This window comes from Rana temporaria, chromosome 8, assembly GCF_905171775.1.
Source record: "Rana temporaria chromosome 8, aRanTem1.1, whole genome shotgun sequence".
NCBI classification, from domain to species: Eukaryota; Metazoa; Chordata; class Amphibia; order Anura; family Ranidae; genus Rana; species Rana temporaria.
Genome location: NC_053496.1, coordinates 21,608,446 through 21,625,265, shown reverse-complemented (window position 1 = coordinate 21,625,265; position 16,820 = coordinate 21,608,446). Strand labels below are relative to the sequence as shown.

The window sequence follows — 16,820 nt, the reverse complement described above, 5'->3', positions numbered from 1 at the left end:
GGGGCGTTAATGCTAATTTACAACTAGAATGCGTAAATCAGCGAGATACGCCGATTCACGAACGTACGCTTGCCCGTCGCAGTAAAGATACGCCGTTTACGTAAGGTGTTTTCCGGCGTAAAGTTAGTTCAACAAAAAGTTGGGCTAGCCAATGTTAAGTATGGACGTCGTATTTTGAAATTTTTACGTCGTTTGCGTAAGTCGTCGGTGAATGGGGCTGGGCGTAATTTACGTTCACGTCGAAACCAATACGTCCTTGCGGCGTACTTTGGAGCAATGCACACTGGAATATGTCCACAGACGGCGCATGCGCCGTTCGTTAAAAACGTCAATCACGTCGGGTCACGAGTCATTTACATAAAACACGCCCCCCTGTTACTCATTTGAATTAGGCGCCCTTACGCCGGCCCATTTACGATACGCCGCCGTAACTTAGGAGGCAAGTGCTTTGGGAATACAGCACTTGCCTCTATAACTTACGGCGGTGTAGCGTAAATACCATACGCTACGCCAGCTAAAAGATACGCTGGCTAAAAGATACGCCGCACTACATGAATCCGGCTACAGGTCTACAAATACTCGGGAACCCGTGGTAGTGGCAAACCCAAACTTTATATAGACTTAACTTTAGTTCTCCTTTAAAATCTATGAATGTGTCTTAACCCATGTTCATTTTATTCTCAGATTTCAAGACTAGCTACTGTAGATACTAGGAATCTCCTGTGAAAAAGACGAGCTGTGTTTATAAATGGCATCCTCTCAAGGCATTAAAAAAAGATCCGCTAAGTACTCCTTTGCTTCTGACACTAGCTGTCAAAATTTGTTGCGTTTGTTGAATGTCTATAGAGATATAAATATGGTCTAGAGCCTGCAGTTAAAAAAAAAAGACATAAATAAAAATCCTTTTTAATAACATATTCCCTCATAAGCACTACTGATTTGCATCTTCATATGGGGCCAACTACAGGGATACGGCGGTTCCACAGATACTGATGTCTTTAAAATACATGACTAGTGTAGTTTCCAATGTGCCACTCTCTATGCACCCCCTCCCTCCATTAAATACTTCCCCTTATTACCCCCCACTTTCCCGTAACCAGTTTACCCCAGTAATGAGACCGACACAGTGAATTGGAGAAAATTGGCCACAACAGCCATTTTTATTTTGTAACCAAATCAATATTTAACCAAATTATTAACACTTTTAATATTTTAACCCAATCCCAACTGATCCTTGACAGTAACTACCCCCATTAACCTTTTTTACACTGCGGTACCAATTACCATAACCCAGGCCTCCAGCCGACCCAGCTCTGAGACCCCTTTTTAACCCGCAGTGCACCGTAACCGTATTGCAGCAGACACCGTTCCACTGCAATAACCACCATAGGGGGCCATCCCATCGATGAGCCCCCCAACCATTTCCATTCCATCATTTCACTGTCACCGTCAAGGACCAAGGACACCGCCTCCGCTGTCGTGACAACCCGTCCTTATACCTGCAAGAAAAGAAAACAAACGCACCACACAACAAAAGAAACAAACAAGGGAGGGTGGGTGGGAAATCCTGCCTCCCTCTTCTCACTCTGCCTGCTTGTGGTTTTTGGCGCCGATCCCGCCCCCTATATATAAGGCTCCGCCCCCTCACCGGCCTGCTCCTCCAGCCACTCCCCTGAGACTGAGAGCTCTCCTGCTGTCTTAACCCTCCGTTGCCCTGGTTCCACCCCAGTCATGCCAGCCCTACGTTTATTCCTTGTGCTTTTACTCCGGGCTTTTCTTGACTAGTGTAGTTTCCAATGTGCCACTCTCTATGCACCCCCTCCCTCCATTAAATACTTCCCCTTATTACCCCCCACTTTCCCGTAACCAGTTTACCCCAGTAATGAGACCGACACAGTGAATTGGAGAAAATTGGCCACAACAGCCATTTTTATTTTGTAACCAAATCAATATTTAACCAAATTATTAACACTTTTAATATTTTAACCCAATCCCAACTGATCCTTGACAGTAACTACCCCCATTAACCTTTTTTACACTGCGGTACCAATTACCATAACCCAGGCCTCCAGCCGACCCAGCTCTGAGACCCCTTTTTAACCCGCAGTGCACCGTAACCGTATTGCAGCAGACACCGTTCCACTGCAATAACCACCATAGGGGGCCATCCCATCGATGAGCCCCCCAACCATTTCCATTCCATCATTTCACTGTCACCGTCAAGGACCAAGGACACCGCCACAGCCCGGAAGGAAAACCCCCTTTTCCTTATGGGCCCCCCCACACCCGCAGGGCTCTCTGAACCCCTTCCTGTATCCCCATCATCCACAAGTCTGTACCCACATCCGTCAGATGAACACCATCCTTGAGCAGATACAAACCCACATTAACCTCCAACTCCCTGTGTCTCACCCCTAAACCCCCGTGTTTAGCCACAAACCTCCCTAGTACCTTGTTTACTTTCACCCTTCCCTTATTGACCCGATCCACCGACCTTGCCATGCGCCATGTACTTCGCGCGACAATGTCTGACCAGATGATCAACATGTTGGGGAAAGATGCCCGCATCGTCAAGACGTCCGCCTTAACTGCCGTCATCAAATCCCCTATAGGCCGGATCCCCAGGTCATTCCCCCCGACGTGTAACATCAACACATCTGGGGGTCGGTCGAGCCGAGCATAGCGCTGTACTTCCGACAGCACCCTGCCCCAACCCATCCCAGGGATCCCCAACCAACGAATAGTAGCATCCTGACTGGAAATTCCCAATTGCCTACCCCCTGGCCTAGCATCCGCTCTTCTAGCCCCCCTACAGACATAAGAATGCCCCATGATCCATACGAGGCGCGCCTGTCTTCCACCTGAAAAAACAAACAATAAATCATGACTATTAACAATTTGCCCCCACAGCAAAGATACCGGCCTTTCCCGTAGACTACTTTCTTCCCCCCCATTTATTAATCCATCAACAAATGAGGGCGAACATACGAACGGAATCTCCTCGACTCCCATCTCCCAATCCGCTTCACTGCCGCCTCATCCAACCCACACCGGGCCGCCTCGGTTGCCGCCCCGATGCGGAAGGAGTGCGAGGCAAACAGCCGCTCGTCTAACCCCACCATCTTCAAACATTTTTTAAAAATTGCAATGAATTGAAATCTTGAAACAAAAGACCCATCCACGTGTACCCAAAACGGGCCACCAACCTCAGGGCGTCCCTCTGCATATTCCCTTACCACCCTTACCGGACACATCTCTGAACCCGGCATCGCATACAAAATTACGTCCCTCCCTTTTCCCATCTGATCCGTCTTTGACCGTCTCAGCCGAAAAACCACCCTATCATCATGTGACCGTACGTCACCCCCCAAAAAACCCCCGGCCACCCGTTTTGAGGGACTAACCAACTCCCCTATCCGAAATGCCCCAAAAAATGCCACCGAAAAAACCGCCCGAAACAAACGCATTTCGTATTCAGACGAGCAGACTTCCTTTAAAACCCCAAAAATTCTCCCCAAAATCGAAAATGACACTGGCCTCCGCTCGTCCTTGTACTGGTGCCCTTTTTTGTATCCTTTTACTGTCTGTTTTACCCAAAATGTTTTCGTGAGGTCTGTCCTACCCTCCAATTTGAACCAAAACGCTAAAGCTGCTAATTTTTTCTCTAAAGCAGATACCGACCCTCCCTTCTCTATATGTCTTACCACAAAATACACCACTAACAAGCCCATATCGCCTTCGCCCAGCTCGGCGCCTGCCAGCCGTCTGAAACTGGCCCATTCCTCCCATACTTTCGAGTATGCAGCCCATGTCTGCCCACTCACCGACCTCCTGATCCAGTCTGCAGCGGCTCCAATGCCAGCCCCCACATCCACCCAGGGCAAGGAACCCCTTCTGCATCCGCCCCTGGCGCCAGCTCCCTGAACCTGTCCCACTGAAATCGAGACAAGGCGTCAGCGAGTTTGTTATCCACCCCCGGGATGTGTACAGCATACAAGAATATGTTCCACTGCAAACAACGCAACACGAGATGGCGCAGTAATCTCACCACCGGTACCGATGAACCGGAGATTCGATTAATGACTTGTACCACCCCCATGTTATCGCAATTTAGCCTGATCTTCAAATTTTTGCATTCTTCCCCCCACAACTCGATTGCCACCACCACCGGGAATAGTTCTAGCAGCACCAGGTTCTTCTCAAAACCCGCTGCTGTCCATGACCTAGGCCATGCCTCAGCGCTCCACCGCCCCTTAAAAAAGGCCCCATAACCCGTGGACCCGGCCGCATCCGTGACCAAATCCAGGTCAAAGTTGCTGACAGGCCCTGACATCCAGATCGCCCTTCCATTATACGTTTCCAAAAACGTATCCCAGATGTGCAAATCTGCTTTCAGCTCACCCGTTAGACGGATATAATGTTTCGGCGCCTTCACCCCCGCTGTTGCTGCCGACAGCCGTCGGCAAAAAACCCTCCCCATAGGGATGATGCGGCAGGCGAAATTCAACTTTCCCAACAAAGACTGCAGGGACACCAGCTGAACCTTGTCCCGCCCCAGCATCCCCCGAATCTCCATCCGAAGATTCTCCACCTTGTTCATTGGAAGCCTACACTCCATAGCCTCGGAATCAATCATGATTCCCAAAAAACTCAACGCCGTGGTTGGACCCTCCGTTTTGTCGGCTGCCAAGGGCACTCCAAACTTTTCCGCCATGTGCTGCAACGTTGCCAACAATATTGCGCACACATTGGACGACGGGGGCCCAACGCACAGGAAGTCATCCAGGTAGTGGATTACTGAATCCGTGTCCGCCACATCCCTGACCACCCATTCCAAGAAAGAGCTAAACGTTTCGAAAAACGCGCAAGAAATCGAGCAGCCCATTGGCAAACATCGATCCACGTAGAACTCATCCCGCCACCGACAACCCAACAGCCGAAAGCTGTCTGGGTGAACTGGCAGTAAACGGAACGCGGCCTCAATGTCCGATTTTGCCATCAGGGCTCCCCTTCCGTACCGCCGCACCCATCGTACTGCCGCGTCAAACGACGTATACGATACCGTGCATGCTTCGGGATCTATAGCGTCATTCACCGACCCCCCCTTTGGGAAGGACAGGTGATGAATGAGCCGAAACTTGTTTGGTTCCTTCTTGGGAACCACCCCCAGAGGGGACACCACCAAATCAGGCAGCGGCATCTCTGTGAATGGCCCCACCATCCTACCCAGCTGAACTTCTTTTGCTAATTTTTCTGACACTACCGCCGGGTTTTCTAAGGCAGACCGCAGGTTCCTAGCCAAGGGTGGCACCTTCGACAAGGAACAGGGAATGATAAATCCCTCCGAAAACCCTGCCGCAAGCAGCCGCGCTGCCCCTCTGTCTGGGTACCTATCTAGAAAAGGCCCCATCTTTTCCACCTTCACTGGCGTTCTCCCCCTTTCCAGCAGCATCCCCCCCCCGCTTGCCCTTTTTGAAGCAACGCGACAAGGGGTGAGCCCCCCCGCATCCGGAGCATTCGTGTTTAAAGCGACAGGCTCCTCCATATTTGCAGGAACCCTCGTTAAACTTCCAGCACCCCCCCCATTTTTTACCGGCCGGTGATCCGGAGGAGGGAGTACCCCCGGCCCCGCCCTGAAAAAAACGGTGTATTAGGCCGTGGCGCAGAAATTATCCGCATCCACAGGCTTATATCCTTGTGATCCCAACGTATAGAAGGACGCACAGCCCGCCGCTGGCGAAACTGTTCGTCATACCTCAACCATCCTGTCCCCCCATATACCCTATATGCTTCACCTATCGCGTCCAGATAGCAGAACAGCGCAGAACAGTGTTCCGGGCTCTTCTCCCCTATGACGCTGGCCATAATCACAAATGCTTGCAACCAGTTAGTGAAAGTGCGAGGAATCAGCCTGTACCTTCGCTTCTCCTCGTCGTCTTTTTTGAAACTATCCGGCTTCACCCTATCCAAGTTAAACTTTTCTAACGGTAGGAGGGAAAAAATCTCAACGTACTCACCTTTTTGGATTTTCTCCCGAACCTCCTGTTTTAGATGTGACCCCAGTGGCCCTTCAAAGCAAATATATACTTCACCTTTTGACCCATCGTCCATCCGTACCACATCCGACCTGACCCCCGTGTCACTACTTGCAGTGCTATCTGGCACCAACCCCGTATTCCCCCCCACCGTGGAAGGTAACCCCCCCGCCAAGGGAACCCCGCCCACTGACCCCCCAATCCAGGGCGCAGCCTGAGGAAGCGTTCCTCCAACCCCCCCTTTCCCGGCAAATCGATGCAACAATTCACCCAAACCACACAATAATTCTTGCATCCCCCCAGGGGAACCCTGGGCAGCAGGAGCTAATCCCGCCACCCCGGGGGCCCCGGCTTGCGTTCGCACTGAACTCCCCACATTAACAACATTTTCAGGAGGACCCCCGCCCCCCCCCAACAGAGCACATAAAGCATTAACAAAATCCCCAGATAAATTATTAGCGGACTTACCAGGCTGGCCGGGACCGTCCCTCACAGCCGACACTGGCAACTCCATCGTAGACGAATGCTCCCTCTCCTCCTCATCATCCGATCCTGAAGCTTCCCCCTCCGATCGATCTTCCGAGGCCGGCGTCCTTGGCGAAGTCTGCCTCCCAGGCGTGGCAAGCCTGGAGGCCGTAGATCCCAGCCTCCCGGCGGACCGTCCTCTCCCAATCGACCCGGCCGTGGATGTCCCTGCTCCGCTGCTTCCCCCGCTGGTACTTCGATCGGCATCCCTCAATGTCTCTGTTGTTTTGGAGCTAACCCTTGTCCTGGACTTGGTTGTAGTGTTCCTGGCAGGCCCCCTTTTAGAGGAATTCGGCTTGGATTGTCGGCCCCCCCTCCCTGCTGCAGTACTGTTAATTAGGGGATGAAAGGCCTCTGCCATGCTGCTATGCCTCGTGTGTGAGGATCGGGCGCCATTTTGTTCCGAAGCCCCGCCCCCCGGGCCTGAATTATGTGTGCCAGCACCCCCAGCCGCAGCGTGGCTTCGCTTGGCTGGAGGGGGTGAAGGGTGGCTTTGTGGGCTGCTATTAGACCGCCGGGACCGCGGTGTTGGGGTAGGTGAGTAGCGCTGCGGTGCTCGTGAGCGCCGAGCGCGTGGGGTTAATACTGACTCCGTCTGGGACCCCCCCGCCTCGTCTATCAATAAGCCCCCCACCTGAGATTCCAGCCATCCTTCCTCCTTGTTAGCTGCTGCTGCTCTGAGTCTTGCTAGGATTAAATCCACATCCATTGCTGCATCCGTTTTAGGGGAAATAAATTTTCTGATCTGTGTGAGGGAGCAACGAGAAATCCTGCCTCCCTCTTCTCACTCTGCCTGCTTGTGGTTTTTGGCGCCGATCCCGCCCCCTATATATAAGGCTCCGCCCCCTCACCGGCCTGCTCCTCCAGCCACTCCCCTGAGACTGAGAGCTCTCCTGCTGTCTTAACCCTCCGTTGCCCTGGTTCCACCCCAGTCATGCCAGCCCTACGTTTATTCCTTGTGCTTTTACTCCGGGCTTTTCTCTACCTTGAACAGCAGAAAACTGCTAACATGGCCCAACTGAGAATTGAAATACGGAAAAAAAAAAAAACAGGCAAAAATGACTTTAATGAGATTGTTGATAGTGTTGACTTAAATCCACAATCTTCGTTGCTGCAATGAAGCTTCGCAGCACAATTTTGTAATATAAGGATTATTATTTTATCAATTTAATTTCAGGACATGCGTGTTAATGTAATGTGACAGTTGCGGTCTATTAAATGTTTCTGCAAGGTTGAATGATCTTTCTTTCATTACATCCTCGTTCCCGAAGGAGGCACAAAGACTTGAGGAATGCAAAAAAGACCCAGCTATCGGGAATCATATGCAAGACCACAATTTGTTTTCCTTCTGCCACCATTATACAAGTTTTATTATCTCAGAAAGGTGATAGCTTCTCGGGAATTTGAAGGTTACACAGCCGACTCCGCGATAGCAATAAAAGAAAAGAAAATTTGTTTAACGCCATTAGGCCTCTTGTTCTGGCAATTCAGCGAGTAGACTTTAGAGACTCTTATAAGCCGGGCATGTATATTGTGAAAAGAATTGCGGATTCTCTATAGACAAGGGCAGAGGAAACATATAGCACATGATGGAATTATTCCTACTGTTAAGAGCTAAATACGAGCTTTGTATATTAGATGGTAGACAGTTGGAGATCATCATTTGTCTTTTATTTCCCTGTAGGGTAAACACTCTTATGAGGAAGCTGGAGCATTGCATGCATTACAACTTAACCCCTTAATAACCAGCAAAGGAGATCCACATATTCACCAGAATTTGAAGGTTATTATTATGAACACTGCAGCTGAGCTGGAAAACCTACAACTTTCACCTAAAATACTAGGCTGGGGGGGACCAACAAGCACTATACAGTGGATATAAAAAGTCTACACACCCCTGTTAAAATGTCAGGATTCTGAGCCAGATTTGAAACTTGCTTATATGGACCAGTGGGAAAGGGACCTATACCTCACATGACTCTGGATACCTCATTGTGCGCTGACATCTACCCATGATTGTGGACATAGGTGTGCGCAGCCTATTGCATTAGGGTGTGCAGAAGGGGTGAGAGACAGAGAGAGAGAGGGAGGTGAGAGAGATGGGGAGTGAGAGAGAGAGGGAGGTGAGAGAGATGGGGAGTGAGAGAGAGAGAGGGGGAGGTGGGAGAGAGAGAAGGGGGTAAGCGAGATAGAGAAGGGATAAGGAGGGTGAGAGAGAAAGAGGGCTGAGGTAAAAGAGAGAGAGGGGGTGAGGGGGAGGTGAGAGGGGGGAGGTGTGAGAGAGAGAGAGAAGGGGTGAGAGAAAGAAGGGGTGAAAGAGAAGGGGATGGGGGGTAAGAGAGAGAGCGAGGGAGAGGGGAGAGAGAGAAGGGGTGAGAGAAAGAAGGGGATGAGAGAGAAGGGGGTGAGAGGGAGAAGGGGTGAGAAAGAGAAGAGGGTGAGAGAGAAGGGGATGTGGGGTAAGAGAGAGAGTGAGGGAGCGGGGAGAGAGAGAGAGAAGGGGGTGAGAGAGAAAGGGGTGAGAGAGAGAAGGGGGTGAGAGAGAAAGAGATGGGGGAGTAAGAGAGAGCGAGGGAGCGGGGAGAGAGAGAGAGAGAGAGAGAGAAGGGGGTAAGAGAGAGCGAGGGAGCGGGGAGAGAGAGAGAGAAGGGGATGAGAGAGAAGGGGATGGGGGTAAGAGAGAGAGTGAGGGAGAGGGGAGAGAGAGAAGGGGGTGAGAGAGAGAAGAAAGGTAAAAGGGGGTAAAAGAGAGAGGGGGTGAGGAGGGTAGGAGTGATATGTATTACTCTGGGTGTGTAGTGTGTGACAGGGCACAATGGGTCCCCCTTCCCCTGGGTCCCGCTCACTTCTGTACACTGGATGATACAATGCATGGCGCTAGTGTATGGGGTGATTCGGGTGTGCCCAGGCACACCTGGCACGCCTATGATTGTGGATAAGACACTTTTTTGGATCCTGTGTTTCTTTTCTATGAAACCTGGATTCTATTAATCTGCTGATACAATTCCATGGATATGCCAGTGCCTCTGGCCTACCAAGGTGTCTGATCCTCCCCCTGGCCTAATATCATCAGGTGTGCTACCCATATTCGGTGACTCCTTGTAAGTTACATGTGACCATCCATTTATTGGGGGGTGACCTGGTTTTGGGGTGTGGAGAGGTCGGGACACCATCCTTTTGGGGATCTCGTCACTTTGATGGATGAGTTCAGTGCAAATTGTTTCATTCCCAACCATACATATTGACTTGTTACAACAAAACCTCTGAAGAAGACCTGTATAAAGGTCGAAACGCATTAGGAATTGTTATATGCTTGTATATACACATGTCAAGCTGTTCTACAGTAGGGATGAGCTTCGAGTTCGAGTCGAACTCATGTTCGACTCGAACATTGCCTATTCGCCTGTTCAACGAACAACGAACAATTAGGGGTGTTCGCGGCAAATTAGAAAAGCCGTGGAACACCCTGTTAAAGTCTATGGGAGAAATCTAAAGTGCTAATTTTAAAGGCTAATATGCAATTTATTGTCCTAAAAAGTGTTTGGGGACCTGAGTCCTGTCCCAGGGGACATGTATCAATGCAAAAAAAAGTTTTAAAAACGGCCGTTGTTGTTTTTTGTCATTTATTTATATGTATGGGAATTTTAACCACTTTTGTACCTTCGTAACTCATATCTTAACTATTTGAATATCTCCCTTGTATGTGTCATCACACAATAAAAACTTCCTTCTTTTACATACGTATATCTAATCCATTAATTGAGCTGCCCAAAAACCCCACTGGGGGAATTACCCTTGACAGGGACCTAAACCCTACCTTTGCTCTGACTGAAGGGCAAGACGTCACCGCTTATCAGCTATCCAAAATTTCCATCAATACTACCCTTATAGAGGCCAACTATAAAACGCTCCTGCGTTGGTACCTGGTCCTGACTAGGGTAGCTAAGATGCGTCCTTCTACCTCACCGAATTGTTTCCGACGATGCGGGCAGTTGGAGCGCTTCCTGATGACGTAGATCTTTACGAAACGTGCGTCGAGGCGAGCCTTGGTCACGTTCACTTCCGGTCCTTTTGGTCTGTTTGTCGAGCAGTGTGGAACGCACGCCAGCTACGGGTGACCTAGCCGCGAGGCTACCATTCGACTACCTTACATGCATGCAGCCTCTGTAATATGCATGTAAGCAAGCCATTTGGCTTTTTAATCTTTTTTAATGTTGTAATAAATGGGATTACACTATTTTCGATTCCTCTATCATTTTCTGCATATATCTCACCATCGATTCCTGGCGGGAGGAAGTTACCTTGTGTGTACAGCATCCGTTATTATCAGCAGACAGGGTTCTGCACAAGCGGTTTAGACCTACTTTTTAACTAAAGTGGTCAAATCCATCTGGTAAGCAGCTTATACATTCGAGCACATTGGGTGATCAAATGTTCTGTTTAGTGAAAGTCTACTTCTGAACTAACTTGCGGGTGCAAGAATTTAAACAAAAATTCAAAGTATTATGGTGATGTTGATAATATTGTAAATATGTAGGAGCATGTTGTGTGTTAGAATATATACATGTGGTTTTTACTATTCTTTTTTATAAGAAAAAATATTTAACCACTTGCCATATAGCAAAATGACGTCGGCAAAGTGGTTTCAATACCCTGACTGGACATCATATGACGTCCTCAGGATATTGAGCCGCTGCGCACCCCCGGGGGCACGCATCGCGGCGATCGTTGTTGCAGGGTTTCAGTCTGACACCCCCGCAACACCGATCTAGGTAAAGAGTCTCTGACGGAGACTCTTTACCACGTGATCAGCCGTATCCAATCACGGCTGATCACGATGTAAACAGGAAAAGCCGGTAATCGTCTTTTCCTCACTCGCGTCTGTTTGGCCTCGTACAGACGGGCGGACTGTTCGATGAAAACGGTCCGCACGGAGATTTCTGTCTGATGGTTGTACACACCATCAGACAGAAATCCGTGCAGACAGACAGCGCGGTGACGTGTCCGCGCCGTCGCCGCGACGATGACGCGGCGATGTGCGCGACGCTGGAAGGTCAATGCTTCCACGCATGCGTCGAAGTGATTCGACGCATGCGAGGGATGGAGGCCGGTCGGACATGTACGGTGAGTCTGTACAGACGACCGAACATGTCCGACAGACAGGATTCCAGCGGACATGTTTCTTAGCATGCTAAGAAACATTTGTCCACTGCAAAACAGTCGGCTGGACAAATGTCCGCTGAAAACCTGTCCGGTCGGCCGTACAGACGACCGAACATGTCTGCTGAAACTGGTCAGCGGACCAGTTTCAGCAGACATATTCGGTCGTCTGTACGGGGCCTTAGACGCGAGTAGAGGAGAGCCGATCGGCTGCTCCTCTGACAGGGGGGGTTTGCGCTGATCGATTATCAGCACAGCCCCCCCCAAAGGATGCCCACAATGGACCACCAGGGATACCACTAGACCACCAGGGATGCCCACCACAGGTATGCCACCCTAGACCACCAGGGATGTCAATCAGAAATGAATAATGGATGCCAATCAGTGCCCACAATGGATGGCAATCAGTGCCCACAATGGGCATCACTGATTGGCATCCATTAGTACAACACATTGCAGTACATTAGTGCCACCTATCAGTGCCCATTTATGCCCATCCGTGCCACCTATCAGTGCCCATCCATGCCGCCTATCAGTGCCCATCCATGCCGCCTATCAGTGCCCATCCATGCCGCCTATCAGTGCCCATCCATACCGCCTATCCGTGCCCATCTTTGCCTCCTATCAGTGCCCATCTGTGCCGCCTATCAGTGCCCAATTCGTGCCGCCTATCAGTGCAACCTATCAGTGCCCATCAGTGCCGCATATTAGTGTCCATCAATACCACCTCGTCAGTGCCACCTCACCGGTGACCAACAGTGCCGCCTTATCATTGCCCGTCAGTGCAGTAACATCAGTGCCCATCAGTGAAGGATAAAACTTACTTATTTACAATGTTTTGTAACTGAAACAAAAAAATAAAAAAACGTTTTATTTTTCTAAATTGCTCTTTTTGCTCTTTTCATTTTGTTTGCTGCACTTACTGGAATCATATCTTTCTCATTGCACTTATGTATAATTGGTTTATTATTATAAATTTTTGAGTGTTAACCATTTGTTATGTTTTGATAATGTATTATACATTTCCTGAATCCTCACGGTCTATGTTTATTATTGAGCGCTCCCTTCACCTTATATTTCACTTGATCTAAAGCACATGGCACTTTAATAGGGATAGCAGCCTTAGTCACTTATTATTCTGCACATAGTTTATGAAGCGCAAAGTTTTACTTATTATTTCATCAGTTGGGGACAATGCACCAAATTCGGTGGCAGTGCCCCCTCGTTACTAGGTTCTGGATTAGGATTTTCAACTTAATAATCTCAATAACGGGGGGTAAACATTCGCAGATCTCCAGAAGCTGCTTTTCCACAAACTACCTGACGAAACACCCCAAAAATGTGTAAAATGTATTAAATTATATATATTGCTGGCGGCGAGAATCACAATCGCTAGGCATTGGAAGCTATGGGACCCGTGGATCGATTATATCTTGACTCCGTTGGGAACTCCAGGATGACCCTCTCCTTCCTCAGCTCCCTTTTCTCTCTCCCTTTTTTTTTTTCTCTCTCCCTTTTTTTTTTCCCTCTTCATCGTCCCTCTTCTTTATTACTTTCTTCTTTTTCTAGTACTTACCCTATATACTTGAGTATAAGCTGACCCCAATATAAGCCGAGGCACCTAATTGTACCACCAAAAAACTGGGAAAACGTATTGACTCGAGTATAAGCCTAGGGTATTCTTCTGCATTCCTCACTGTGCCTCACTTTGCCTTACTGTGTCCATGTGCCCATGCCTCACTGTGCCCATGCCTCACTGTGCCCATGCCTCACTGTGCCCATGCCTTACTGTGTCCATGCCTTAGGCCGCGTACACACGTTGTTCCAAACCGATGAGAATGGTCCGACGGGCAAAAAAAAAATGAAGTTCAATGCTTCCAAGCATGTGTCGACTTGATTCTGAACATGCGCGGGTTTTGAAACGATGCTTTTCTGTACTAACCATCGGTTTGGACCGATCGGTCAGCGGTCCATCGGTTCGATTTTAAAGCATGTTTTAAAATTTTGAACCGAAGGACAACAGACCGATGGGCCGTACACACCGTCGGTTTGGACCGATGAAACTGAACCTCGGTCCATTCCATTCCATGCCTTACTGTGTCCATGCCTCACTGTGCCCATGCCTCACTGTGTCCATGCCTCACTGTGCCTATGCCTCACTGTGTCCATGACTAGACTTACGTTTAACATGGGAGTATATAGAAGAGGTGCCCGGCTTTGAAAAAAAAAACTTTGCTCCCCAGCCGTATGTCCCCCAGACAGCAAATTTTGCACACGTGTAGAGGAGTACTGGGGCTATATGTGTGCCAAGTTCGGTATTGGGTCCCCAAAGTTACCGTTTAACATGGGAGTCTATGGAAGGAGTGCCGACTTTGAAAAATAGGTGCTCCCTGGTCGTAGGTCCCCCGGACAACAAACTTTGCACACTTGTAGAGAAAAAGTGGGGCTATATGTGTGCCAGGGGACCTAAGGTCGGCCGGTACCGGGTCCCCAAATTTCGGGAGATCAGGTGCAAAAAGGTGACTCGAGTATAAGCCGAGGGGGGCATTTTCAGCACCAAAAAATGTGCTGAAAAACTCGGCTTATATTTGAGTATATACAGTACACAATACAGATGCTCTCTTATGGGGCCTCACACAGTAGTAAACCCTAAGACTATCTCGGGGATCACTACCAGGATTCCCTATTACTTCGGATCTCTACCATTCACCATACATGGTGGTATTCCTGATCATAGATGGGGAAATATTATTCTGTCCCATTAGTATTTGGATACATACTGTATCACACGTCTTGCGTTCTACTATGATGGTAGATGACAGATATGTATTATGGCCATACCTTCTGTATCTCTGTATTGCTATGTTGACAAGCTGAAAAATTTACTTTGTTCCATTAATGTGTCTTTTCATTATTGAATTTGTTCCTTTTTCAAGAAAAAATATTGAAATATAAAATGTCAGGTTTCTGTGATGTAAAAAAAAAAAATAAGACAAAGACTTTTTCCACCTTTACTGTGACCTATAAACTGTACAACTTAGTTGAACAAAAAAAATGAAATCTTTTTGGTGGAGGGAAGTAAAAATAAAATAATAAAATAATATGGTTGTGCGCATTAAATGAATGCTTTGTTGAAGCACCTTTTGATTTTATTACAACACTATCACCATGGCACATCTTGACTTGGCAATATTTTCCCACTCTTCTTTGGAAAAACACTCAAAATCTGTCAGATTGCGAAAGCATCTCCTGTGCACAGCCCTCTTCAGATCACCCCACAGATTTTCAATTGGATTTGGGTCGGGGGTCTGGCTGGGCCATTCCAAAACTTTGATCCTTTGCCGATGTGGATGTATGCTTTGGGTCATTGTCATGCTGATGTTCCTCTTCATGTTCAGCTTTCTAGCAGAAGTCTGAAGGCTTTGCGCCAATATTGACTGGTATTTTGAACTGTTCATAATTCCCTCTACCTTGACTAAGGCCCCTGTTCCAGCTGAAGAAAAACTGCCCCAAAGCATGATGCTGCCACCACCATGCTTAACTGTGGTTATGGTGTTCTTTTGCTGATGTTCAGTGTTGTTTTTGCGCCAAACATATCTTTTAGAATTATGGTCAAAAAGTTAAACCTTGGTTTTATCAGACCAGAACACATTTTCCCACATGCTTTTAGGGGACTTCAGATGTGTTTTTGCAAAATTTAGCCAGGCTTGGATGTTTTTCTTCATAAGAAAAGGCTACCATCTTACCACTCTACCCCATAGCCCAGACACATGAAGAATATGGGAGATTGTTGTCACATGAACCACACAGCCAGTACTTGCCATATATTCTTGCAGCTCCTTTAATGTTGCTGTAGGCCTCTTGACGCCCTCCCAGTTTTCTTCTCATCTTTTTATACATTTTGGAGGGTCGTCCAGTTCTTGGTAATGTCACTGCTGTGCCATATTTTCTCCATTTGATGATGATGGTGTTCACTGTGTTCCATGGTATATCTAATGCATTGGAAATTCTTTTGTACCCTTCTCCTGACTGATACCTTTTACCAATGAGATCCCTCTGATGCTTTGGAAGCTCTCTGCGGACCATGGCTTTTGCTGTAGGATGCGACTAAGCAAATGTCAGGAAAGACCTACTAGAACAGCTGAACTTTATTTGGCGCTAATCAGATGCACTTTTTTTTTTTTTATCAAATAACTTTTTATTGAAGATAAGAAAAAGAAGGAGTACATTTCTTACAGGATACAAAGCCACATGGTACAGCATGAGGAGATGCACTTTTAATGAAGGCAGGTGTGTACTGACTCCTAGTCATCGGTAGACATGTGCACACTGAAATATTTCATTTTGTAATTTCGTTTTCATCCGAAAAATAAAATTTAGTTACTGCCAAAATTAGTTTTAATTTATTTTGTTTTTCGTTAAAATATGCATTAGTCCGAAAATCTGAATTAAGGTTGAATCTGTCATTGTAGGCTTATGGTGTCTGTCGCATGTTCTAAGGAGATTCGACGGAGCAGCTAAACTGTACGACGCCGCAATCGTACATTTCCGGTCGAATGTTCCAACTACAAACTATAGAAGAATTCCAATGTTGTATGACACTAATCATAATTATATTTATAAATTATTATTACTAGTCAACCAATATTCAAATTCTGCTATAGCCTATGGGCCGAGCATTTGCCCGGAAATGTACGATTGCAGCGTTGTACAGTTTAGCTGCTTGTCGAATCTTCTTAGAACTTTCAACAGACACCATAAGCCTTCAATGACAGATTCAACGTTTGTATGTTTTTTGCTGCTTCGTCGAATCTTCGTCATTCATGTCGAATGGTGTACCCCAACACTGTCTCTATAATGTCAAATCTTTTGTCTCTATGTAGAATAATCTTGGACTAATAGAGTTAAGGTTAGGCACATTCGACCAGAGGTTCGATAGACACAGATTGCTATTGTCACCGTCATGTCAAATCCCCTTTCTATATCGAACTGTTGTAGCAACGAAAACAAAGCATTTTAATATGTCGGATCTTTCAGATTTTGGATTACGTTCCTTTTCGTTTGTTAAAACGATAACGAAAATACCCAAAATTCGCACGA

The 16,820-nt window shown here is 47.6% G+C and overlaps 1 protein-coding gene across 1 annotated transcript; it reads right to left on the bottom strand.

Moving 5' to 3' along the window:
• Positions 1-1,901: 1,901 nt before the first annotated feature.
• Positions 1,902-5,604, bottom strand: LOC120946732. Its single transcript, XM_040361371.1, has 2 exons — positions 3,825-5,604; positions 1,902-3,662 (listed from the first exon to the last, which is right to left on the bottom strand). Exons 1-2 carry the CDS (start codon positions 5,543-5,545, stop codon positions 3,653-3,655), a joined length of 1,731 nt encoding a protein of 576 aa, XP_040217305.1. The 5' UTR covers positions 5,546-5,604; the 3' UTR covers positions 1,902-3,652.
• Between the last annotated feature and the right edge of the window lie 11,216 nt (positions 5,605-16,820).

Excerpts from the sequence above, each read along its gene's own strand:
- LOC120946732 (XM_040361371.1), bottom strand. The coding sequence starts at position 5,545 with ATGGAGGAGCCTGTCGCTTTAAACACGAATGCTCCGGATGCGGGGGGG.